Below are 11,438 nucleotides of genomic sequence, written 5' to 3'. Positions count from 1 at the left end.
TCCAACCCACTGCCCACTTATTCCCTACTCGTTTCCTGCCACCTAAATCTGGGAGCCTCTGGACACAGGCAGAATTCCTTTACCTCAACCAGCCTTTCTCAGCCTGGGGGGGGGGGGGGCCCAGATGTTGTTGAACTACAACTCCCATCACCCCTAGCTAGCAAGGCCAGAGCTCAGGGATGATGGGCGTTGTAGTCCAACAACGGCTGGGGACCTAAGTTCATACCCTCCAACATTTCTCCGATGAAAATAGGGACATCCTATTCCATTATCATTAATTTTATTATACCCTGCCCATCTGACTGGGATGCCCCAGCCATTCTGAGCAGGTTCCAACATATATAAAAACATAATAAAACATTACACTTTTATAAATAAATAAAAAAAACCCTTCCCTATACAGGGCTACTTTCAGATGGCTCCGGGGTCAGACAACTCCATACCCTCTGATTAAAATAAGGATGTCCTAAGGAAATCAAATCAGAAACCAGGGTGGCCTTGGACACTTGGAGGGTCTGTAAAGTTTGAAAAACACTGCAAAGGGTCAAGAAAACTCCAGCCTCATCCCCTTTTCCTCTCTCAAACTGAAACTTCAAAGCTGGGCTAATCTTGGCCCTAAACTGTTGCATTTTTTCCCTTGGTCCACATGCTTCTTTCGTTGTTATATAGCAATAAGCAAGAAAGGCCAAGATCCTTTCGCCTGCGGCATTGCTGCCCTCCAATCTAGATTTTCCTGTAATGCTCCACAGCCTCCCAACAATCTGCAGGTAAGTAATACCGTCTTGTGAATTCATGATGAAAAACACAGGAGGGGTCCCCAATGGCAGGTAACGAGATACCAAGTCACAGGAACAAAAATAAAAGTGCCATTGATGTAAACCATTTTTACCCCTTTTCTATGAATGGAAAATCTTGTTTCTCTAGTTTTGGTTTACATAGTGGCACTAGCTTGTATACACTCAGTGACCTTGGATTGTATTATTTTTAGCTTATTGTATTATATGTAGTTCATTGGGCTATTTTGTAAACGTTTACATCAATATCACTTTTACTTTTGCTAAACTGGGTTCCTGCAACTTGTGAATTTGTGGAGGAGACAGAATTTGGAGTGAATTTTTATTTTCTAGATGGGGAGTACACACAGCTCTGCTTATATGTTCAGCTGATGGCACAAGTCATAAAGAGAGCCAAGCCATAGATCTATTTGACTGTCTGAGCCAATTTCATCAGACCAACTAACGTCTATATATCAGGATTAGATAATTGGCTTGCTGCTCTCCAAGCATGAAAAACTACTTCACACATTATAGTGAAGCTGGTTTTCTATCTGGTTATTAAGAGAAAATGCTCATTAAAAAGCCAAAACATTCTGATATTTAAATTTTTTATTGTTTTCTCATCAAAATTTCTCTTTGTAGAAGGATGGCAATGCTGCTCAGTGCATATTACATGAAGAAAGACATACCTCTCAAATGTCTAACCTGATAATAGGAGACAGCACTATGTCTAAAAATAAGCAAGATCACCACCACAATGCTGTCCACACAATTAATACACAGAAAATACACTACTATTAAATATAACAGAGTTGGCGCCCAACTGAAGAGTAGCCAGTAATTTCACAATGAAAAATAACAGTACAACAGGGGAGAAGAGAACTCATTTGCTATAATACATGATTGGAAGGATCACTAAATGAGTCATCTATTTGACAGCTACAACTGTTCCACTGTCAATGTAAAGAATTTCCAAAGGAATTTCAGGGATTTGAGAGCATAAATATCTGTGTCATGCAGAAGTCGTGCTTCAACATCCTTGAAAGACCTGGAAAAACGTTCAGACATTTAAAACTTGGACCAGGATTCAAATAACTGGGCACAAGTACTTCACAATCACTTTGTACATGTCCCTCTTCTCCTCTTGAATCTCAGGACAAAAATGTTTTTGAAGTTACAATAGGGATGTAACCGTCAAGATCACCCTCAGGCTTAGTTTTAAATTTTAAGTCGGTATCACATTATTTTTAAGAAACAGAACCCATTCATCGCCTATGCTTCTGTAGTCTGATGCCCTGATAACTACAATCTGTTCATCAACTCCTTTGTTTTATGATGCCAGCACATGAAGGAGGACATGGTGCAGCTTCCCTACCCTGAGTTCTCTCAGTAGAAGGATGCAGCAAAGAGCTTCCATTCAACTCTCTTACTTGCAGTGGGAGACCAATACATACTCACTGCCTTTATCTCTATCCAGATGCCCCTCACCCTCCCAAGATGCTGGGGAGGTGAGTGATGTCTAGATGTGTACGCAGGGGTTCACTGTGGAGCATGCATGTCTATGAACCAGTCAGGGAAGGAAAGAAGAAAGCTCCACTGAGTTGTGCCAGCAGAAAGCTATATTAAGAGTGGAATGAATGTGTTCAGGTGACTATATCACTTGGCTAGACTTGGCTAGTTTGCATGACTGCACAGTGTGAGAGCACAGACAGAGACATCTGAGTATTGTACTAACGAGTCACCAGCAAAGCACCACTCCAAAAGAATTGGGTCTACAAAATACGGTTATTTATGGTTAATGGAAAAGACAATTAAGAGGTATGCAACAAATATAAATATTGTATGGTACGTGTAATATACTCTAACAGAACTACAATTATGATTAACATTTATTAATGCATAAACCGGAACATTGACAGGACCACTATAAAACCTTCATAGTCAAAGATCTGCAAGGTAGCCAAGCTTTGACTGTATATCAATACAATAATTGATCTGTTAGGTAAGTTATTACCTACAGTGAAAAGTTTCAATCTACATTTGAAAAGCCTTTTTATACCATGTATAAAATAAATTAAAAAGGGAAGCAGAAATTCTCCTTTTATACTTTGCAAACATAGTGGGTGCAATCCACTGAGTAGTTCTCCTGCACCTGTCACGGTGACAATGAAAGGGAGCTGGACAAGAGCACTACCATTCATTTCTATGTGGCCTGTGCAGGAGATCTTCTGGCTGAGTTGTGCCCATAATCAGTAGTTACATGGGTGTTCCTTTTACCTCCCCTTTGGTAAAACATATAAAGAGTTGACTTCATAGTTTTTCAAAGTGTATAATACATATAAACAGAAAGATTTCAAAATGGGATTTTTTTAAAAGTGGATTTTAAATGTCAGACGTCTTCCACTTCCCATTGAGAAATTAAGTTTCCCCCTCCTCATTTGGAGTGTCAACAATAAAAACTTGCAAAATATTTGTACAATGAGCATAAACTTCCAAAATAATAAAAAAATTCCCCTTATTAAAAGCTATCCCCATACTATTGGCATTATCACATTTTCAGCTGTCTATGGAAACAAGCAACCCATTAATCAGCTGCTAAGTGCTTCTCCCTTCAGCTCTTTACACTTCACTTCCAAAATCCCATATCCATGTACACATTTACTAATAAACAGCACATGCCAGCTATATCTAAGCACTTTCTATTTATTTCAAAAGGGGGTGAGTGTTGAGCACATGCTTCACTCCTACTGAGTCCAATAGGACATGTGAACAATCCTATGCACACTTGCTCGGGAGTAAGCCCTATTGAACTCAGTGGGACTTACTTCAAAAAATACCTGTGCACGATAGGGCTTCAAAAACACTTCCATATGACTGGACTGTGACCTCCATTTGCTGCCAGTTTGGTTACACGATTGTACATTGTAGCTTAAAAATAATTCATGGTCAAAAGATCGATTTCATATTTAAACGCAGTTATGTTCTTCAAAAAAACAGAAAAAAAGAAAAACACAGATTTAAACGTCACATTTAAGCATTCTGATCCCCACATTAAAGTAAAGCATTAAACTAAAACAGCATCAACAATTAATAACATTTAAATCAAGCAAGACGTTAGAAGTTGAACGTGAAAGGAGAGGAAAAGTGACTACAGAGTATCCTACACCTAAAGTCCCTCTGTGGAAAGAGTACATTCGCTTTATTGCCCGTTCTTGCTGTTGGATGGATGGCCACTGAATGACACAAGATGCCGATAGTTCTCTTTCCAGCTCTTTTCACCACTGTTGCCAGCTGAAGTCGTCGTTGCTGCCAAATACCAAGAAAAACCCTAGGATGGTAGCAAAGATGACTGTGTTTCCTGTGAGGACAAGCGCACAGGCCCCCCAGCGTATCTATGGTCGAGGGGGAAAGGAGAGTTACATGGCATATACAAAGAAGCAAACAAACACATACACATTATGCTACCTATAGAGCTGCAACCAACGTAATTGCTCTGTGAATGGAAGAAGCTCCTTCCGTTCACAGAGTGATTACATTGGATGCAAGCCACTTCTTACATTTATAATATTTGCTTATATGTGGAACCCATTGTTCCTAGGAGCTCAGAGGGTTCCCAGGTGGCTTCCCAAATAGATCCGGTTTAGGGCCAAATCCTATTTGTTTCAACAGTTTTATGTGCCTGATACCATAATCTGGGCTCTATATCTGCCAGATGCTCTTACAAATAATCCAGAGTCCTGCCTACAAGCTTTATAAACTACGCAACATCGTTTGACCTGTTCTATGCTTCTCACTTTTTAAACAAACAGAACACCACAGTGAAACACATGCTCAAAAGAAGGAATTACTAACCAGTAGTGCTCTGGCAAACACAATTGGGAGCCCAAATGCTGAGACAACAATGCCCGTCGTAAGAAATATGGCAAGTTCCTTGCAGGCATTACTTGTAGCATCTGTGTCTTCGACGACTCTTCTTGCTATGCAGTATGGAATTGGAGAAAGGGTGTAGAAGAACAGGACAAAGAGAGGCCAATATTCGCTAGAAGAAAAGAAAGCAAATAACATTTTACAGGTATTCTTCCTCTTGTCCTCAGAGTATCTTTAGATAAAGTAAGTCTGCCTTTACAATACACAGCAAAACACAATAAAACAGCCACACCCATATATAAGCAATGTAATAATTCATGATAATGCAAATAAAAGTCATGTTCAAAGACAGCTGGGGGAAAATACAAGTCCAGCTAAACATCTAACTGAAGGCTTGGTGCCCTTTGGGATAGGAGGGACCATTTCTTTAGGGCCAGATGAGATACATGGTAAGAAAGCTTAGGCACTACTGATTTACATCAGCCCCGGTGATTTTGATGCTTAGACCTAATATGACAGTTTTTGAAATAATCTCTTAACATTGGTATCTCCACCTTAAGGAGAACAAATTTATTAAGAATATAAGCAACTATTCAACTGAAGTAACAAAATTGATGCATTGAAGAGAGTGGAATAGAAAGTCATATCATTTGTTTCAATTTATAGTTCAGGCTGTTACCCAAAGCTATATTGTAGGGCAGATTGAAGCTGTGAAGTCACTCTGTTTATTGCTTTGTTTATTCAGAAGAATAAACTTTTTGGATTACAACCTGAGAGGCTTTCTATCTCCAAGTCTATTCACGATTCCGAGATAAGTCAATGTGGTGCTCCTCAGATATTGCTGGACTCCAACTCCCATAAACTCCAGCCAGTATGGCAAAAAGGCAGAAATAATGGGATAGTCCGGCAGCGCCAGGAGGTCAAATTGGCTAACCCTGAACTATCCAATATGGATTACAATGAGCAGAGCACCTTTGTAGCTGCAAATTACAACTAGAATTTCATCACATAGCTAGAGTCTATGCTCAGTTGGCAGATGTTGGGAAGGGCTATGGCAGAAGACCCTGGTTTCAATTTCTGGCATTGACAGACAGGTCTGGAAGACAGTCTGAAACGCTAAAGAGTCTGCAGTTAATGCTGATGTTACTGACTTTGTAGACTAATTGTCTGATTTGACATAAGACCATAGCTTGTTTCTTTTTCTTGCTCAAAAGTATCAGCAGGGGTGCTAGTGATTTGCCAGAATTGGTGTTGGTTTTGTTTGCTTACTTAAACCCAATAGCTATGAAGTAAGAAAAGAGAGTTAGAAATTAAAAAGGAAACTAAGACAACAGCAAACAAGAATATGCTTTTGAAAATGCATTACTTGTACTGCGGAAGGGCACAACCAAGCATCAGGAACATTAGTCCAACAGCTCCCCCAAAGGACAGGCTAATCAAAGCTGTAAAGACAGACATAAAACTGTATCAGTCCTCCAAAATATTTGATCAGTTTTCCCCCTCTACTAACAAGAACTGCGGGCAGAAGGGAGACCAGAGTACTACTTCTATTCCTCTCATCAATAGCCTTCTCCTCCAGTCACTTTGAATATACCATACAATAGCAAAGATGCAACTCCAGCTTGGGAAAAAAGTAAGAGGGGGGCAATACAAAACAGTGTAGAAGGCCCCCTTTCCAAAAATTACATCTATATAAGCTGTGAACTGCTTTGACAGCTCCTGGTAGAACGTTCTTTATGAAAATAATACAAGTAATGCATTATGTGAGATGAAAAACAGTTATATTTACACTTTATAAATTTGATGCTGATAATTGGGGATCTCATGACTGTTCTGTTGTATTTAAGTACTGCTGGTGAGAACCCAATTTTATGCTGGGTTGCTGCTGATTTCACGGAAAGGAAGGACATCAGTAAATAAATTACTAAATGATATTGACTTAACTGTTAAGACTGCAAAAGTGTTAGCATTTATATAGCCTTTTTATGACTGTTCATAGCACTTCGCAAAAATTACATCTGTCATTCCTACAACATCTCTTTAAGGTAGATGAATATTATTTTCTCCATACTTCAGACTGGGACTGACACGGAGACAAAGTAGCTTACCTAAGTATACCCAGCAAGTTCAAGACAAAAGCAAAATCCTATGTACTTACATAAGATGAAGTCTCATTTTTGAACTCAAAAAGGCTTACTTTTGTATTAATTTATAAAAGTTTGTGTATTAAGGTATCAGCACTTCCCTGTTGTCTGGCCCAGTAAAGGTAAAGGGACCCCTGACCATTAGGTCCAGTTGTGACTGATTCTGGGGTTGCGGCGCTCATCTCGCTTTATTGGCCGAGGGAGCCGGCGTACGGGTCATGTGGCCATCGCCCAGCCCTTCCCGGCTAGCTTTTATAAGCCAGGATGGGCAAGGATCAAGGAGACAGGTGGCTGGTTTCACTCGTCCAAGCAGCCTGTCCACATCCTCGGAGGTAACAGATTGGAATTGATCCCACGCAATTTGACTAGACAGGACTCTAGCACTCTCCCGTCCCGGCCATGCTCCCACGGTGGTGTCTACCTCTTCCCACAGCGCCACCCGTGTCCCTTCTGCCCCAGTATCACTGACCAAATCAGTAACATTTCTCATAAAGCCACTCCACTTTCTTTTATTCTTGCTTGCAATGTACCAAATCTCCTTCCTATTTACCAAACTTAGCCCAGCCTCCCTCCAAGTATGTATGCATATTGCTATTTAAAGGTGTAAGATTAACATTGTGAACCACTTCAAGATGAGAGACAAATAAGAAATGTGTCAAATAAACAGTTATTTAGATGCGCAGGAGCCTCATCTTCCTCCTTTGCATCTGGTAACTTTTACTGTAGACTCAATAGGTTGCAAGATCAAGTTTACTGGAATGGATTCAGTGCTTCTCAAACCAGCTGTTGTTGTATACAACTCCTATCATCCCTAGCTATCACCTCTAGCTAGCAGGTCCGGGATGATGGGAGTTGTAGCCCAACCACAGCTAGGAGTCTGAGAAACATTGGCAAACCTATGTGTGTTACTTAATCAGAAAATTCTTCCAAGCTAAATGGTACTGAATTCCAGAAGAAGCTGCATAGTCTAATGCAACAAAACCATAAAAAAGTCATTTCCATCCTCAGACTAACCAATTCATTGTGACAGGATCTTTTGTGGAAGAGACCAGGTTCATCATTTATGCTGCAATAAATGTGTAGCTGCAATCTTACATGCACTTATTTGGCAGCCCCACTGCACTCAGCGGGACGTTGCGTCTGCCTGGAAAGGCACAGGATCACAATGTTTATTGCATTTTAAGGTACCACAAAGCTTGGCTGATAGAGTTTAGCCATGCCCATTCCCACGAGTGTGCATCGGGTTGCAGTCCAAAGGTTTGCAGAGCCCAGGATTTCATTTTGCATGACAACTGGGATACCTTCAGAGAGCTGTCAAGAAGGGCAATACAGTGGTACCTCGGGTTAAGTACTTAATTCCTTCTGGAGGTCCGTTCTTAACCTGAAGCACCACTTTAGCTAATGGGGCCTCCTGTTGCTGCCGTGCCGCCGGAGCCCAATTTCTGTTCTTATCATAAAGCAAAGTTCTTAACCTGAAGCACTATTTCTGGGTTAGCAGACTCTGTAACCTGAAGCGTATGTAACCCGAGGTACCACTGTAACAATAATAATAATTTTCTGGTTTTTTATATTGCACTTTTATGTTGTGAACATACGCATGAGAAGGGCAGTATACAAATTTAATAATTAACAGTAACATTAAGATGTCATCCCTTCCCTGTTCTGCCCCAGTACCTGGCTCTGGGGGAAGTGGGGGGAAATACTATCTCTGCACATGCTCTGGAGCTGCATCTCCTACACCCGCTAACTCGAAAAGTTAAAACTCCTGTGAGACGGGCCTTGCTTCCGGCAACAACACTGGGCTCGCCTTGCGACCCGGCCCATGCCTAGGGATGTCGGAAACGGACGTGATGGGTGGGGAGCGCCAACCCCACACAGGCCTCCAAATGTGGGTCCAGGTATTGGGGGCAGCAGAGAAAGAGACAAACGAGACACTCTCTCCGTTTGCGCGCTTTTCTAGCCAAACGGCGCATCCTCACAGGCGGGGAAGGCGCACGTTGCCATGGAAACAACGCGGTCCCTCTTCTCCCCCCCCCCGCCAGAAGACGTCACCGCCAGGGCAGAGGGGCGACGTCCTTTCCCGGGCCTGGCACGGAAGACACCCCCCCCGCCCCGCCTTGCTCCCAGGCCCTTTCCATGCCACCCCTCCTCAGAACCGCCACAGCGGCGCTACCTTTGATGCCGGCCATGATGCTGCTGTTATTGTCGCGCACAGGCCGCTCCCAGCCAACCACAGAGCGGGAGGAAGACGGCCAGACAGAACCCGGAAGTGAGCGCTCTTTCAGAACAGAGGAGGACTTCGGGAGGGCAGAAGCCGGATGGCACCGTAGACTTTGAAATGGGTAGATGGACACGCAGGGCGCAACTTGCAGGTTCTGTAGGGCGTTTGACCTGCTCCTTCCTCCAGGGCGGAAATAAGACACGTCTATAGGAACAGGGATTTTAGGGCAAGATGGGGTCGGATGGCACTTTGGCTCATCCAACGAAAGCGAGAATGAAAGAGAGAAGGAGAAGGGACTTTTGATTGCAAACCGGCTTCAGCTCAGTCTCCTTCTTAAAATATTAACGGAGGACAGTCACTCTCTCCCAAATGCAGCCCCATCCACCTTGTAATATAGAGATAAGAGAATTAAAGTAGCGTTAATTTTCACGTAAAATAAGAACTGAGCTGGAAACAGCGTGAACTCCTGACAGGTGGTGTTTGTGCCCAATAATACCTATTACACTTGAATATTCTAGATTCGTCTATTGCGTAGGCAGCTTTCACTTGGGGTAATGTGTTTTTTTGAATGGCTTCGACCATGAACCCGGAAGTCCCGCCCCCTCCCCCCCCGCCGACAATGAAATATGTTACCCACCTGCTTATATTCTTATTTCTTTGACTGAATGTATTTGGAGGTGGGCAACTCTTGAACCTCATGGGAAATACTGTTCTGTCATGTATGATTTAGTTGAGATTCCTGCATTGCAGGGGGTTGGACTAGATGACCCTCGGGATCCCTTTCAACTCTACAACTTTATGATTTGAAAGGTAAAGATGATACGGAGGGATCTCTTAAGAGCAGGGAATGATGCAGTCCTGCTGCCGAGACACCAAAAGGGAATGGAATTCATGCAACCTTTTGTCCTGCCTCCTTTTTATACCTTTTCCCTCCAACCTCATGACTTCCCTTCATCACCATTCAACATGCTCATAGGCTGGTTCTTCTTACTAATTTGATAGTTTAAGCAGGTTTCTGTGAGACCACGTTAAAACTGTTTGTATAACACTTAACTTTGCAATTTCATAGTTGCGTGTGCAACAAGATGCAAATGATAAAATCATTTGAATTGTACCAGTGTCTGAGCTTATTTTTGGAAACTGCACCATGATTCAAGGTAAACGATCAATCCACCAAGTCCAGAAGGCATACAGAGATTCCCTGACCTAGGACATTCACAACAGCTCTCAACAAATATATGTGTATGATTATTGTGGGTTTTTGTTTAAGGTGGCGTTGTGTATGCTCTATAAAGCAAATGGAAGGCATAGCGTGTTGTAAATCTGCACAGATTAATTAATACAATTGAATGTGCATGGGAGTGGGGAATAAAAGGTCAAATATCCATGGCACTGGAAAAATCATTTTGTTGCAATTACTTAATATAAAGGAGCCAACAACTTTTACTATAATGTCAAGTAAATGTCGAAGGGAGAGGGTGGTGCTGTGCTAATAAAACACTGAACCTTTTGGACTTGCTGATCAGAAGGTCAGCGGTTCAAATCCGCATGATGGGGTGACGTTCCCAGCTCCTGCCAACCTAGCAGTTCAAAAGTACAGCAGTGCAAGTAGATAAATATGTACCGCTGTAGCAGGAAGGTAAATGGCGTTTCTGTGCGCTCTGGTTTCCATCATGGTGTCCCATTGCGCCAGAAGCAGTTTAGTCATGCTGGCCACATGACCCGGAAAGCGGTATGTGGAGAAACGTTGGCCTGAAGTGAGATGAGTGCCACACCCCATAGTCACCTTTGACTGGACTTAACCATCCAGGGGTTTCACTACCCATAGATCAAGCTGCTGCTAAAAGGTCAGGTTCTTTTAAAAAAAACTCCACTGTTCACAACCTTAACTGAATCATACAGTGCATTGCACAGCTGAGTAATAGATTGCATCATATATGTCGTGCTTCCTTCATGGATTTGTGCAAGTATAGCCCTGCCTACAACAGCTCAAGACACATTGTGCTTGAATGTGTGTAAGGTGCCACAAGACTCCAGCTTGCTTGCCAGCAAATAACCACAATAATAATCTACTATTACTGGGGAACTTTTCCCGTGTCCGGTCCCCTGTTCCTCAAACTTGGGTCGCCGGCTGTCGATGGACTACAACACCCATCACCCGTGACGATTGGTCCTGGTAGAAAGGGATCATGGGAGTTGTAGTCCAAAAACAGTTGGGGACCCTGTAAGCGGCCTTTGTTTGTTGACACTGACTCACCGGAAGAGACGATACACTCTAATGTACACCCAGCACAAGCCCATTGGTTCCCGGCTGCTGCTTGCTTTGCCCCGCCTCCCATAGCCAGCAGAGCCAATGAGAGGAGAGGAGCTTCTCCATCCAGCGAATAGGATTGCCGGGCGACGATCGGAATGGCCAATCATCCCACCGCC

The 11,438-nt window shown here is 42.7% G+C and overlaps 1 protein-coding gene across 3 annotated transcripts; it reads right to left on the bottom strand.

Moving 5' to 3' along the window:
* Positions 1-1,367: 1,367 nt before the first annotated feature.
* On the bottom strand, positions 1,368-11,387 carry LEPROTL1 (leptin receptor overlapping transcript like 1). 3 transcript variants are annotated; one of them, XM_083481609.1, is made up of 4 exons: positions 11,266-11,387; positions 6,010-6,085; positions 4,629-4,815; positions 1,368-4,168 (listed from the first exon to the last, which is right to left on the bottom strand). In XM_083481609.1, exons 1-4 carry the CDS (start codon positions 11,345-11,347, stop codon positions 4,052-4,054), a joined length of 462 nt encoding a protein of 153 aa, XP_083337735.1. In that variant the 5' UTR covers positions 11,348-11,387; the 3' UTR covers positions 1,368-4,051. The 3 variants fall into 3 exon arrangements, with proteins under 3 accessions (XP_083337735.1, XP_083337736.1, XP_083337737.1); XM_083481610.1 differs by lacking the exon at positions 11,266-11,387 and adding an exon at positions 8,961-9,205; XM_083481611.1 differs by lacking the exon at positions 11,266-11,387 and adding an exon at positions 8,462-8,775.
* Between the last annotated feature and the right edge of the window lie 51 nt (positions 11,388-11,438).

Source organism: Podarcis liolepis (genome assembly GCF_965112155.1).
Source record: "Podarcis liolepis genome assembly, chromosome: 17".
NCBI lineage: Eukaryota > Metazoa > Chordata > Lepidosauria > Squamata > Lacertidae > Podarcis > Podarcis liolepis.
This window is presented reverse-complemented; position numbering and strand designations above follow the sequence as displayed.

Bases quoted from the DNA above. Each gene is read 5' to 3' on its own strand.
- LEPROTL1 (XM_083481609.1), bottom strand. From the start codon at position 11,347: ATGGGAGGCGGGGCAAAGCAAGCAGCAGCCGGGAACCAATGGGCTTGT. The intron at 6,086-11,265 runs GTGAGTCAGTGT...CTGTCTTTACAG, and splicing joins AGAGTGTATCGTCTCTTCCG to CTTTGATTAGCCTGTCCTTT. The intron at 4,169-4,628 runs GTTAGTAATTCC...CCTCGACCATAG, and splicing joins TGTTTGCCAGAGCACTACTG to ATACGCTGGGGGGCCTGTGC.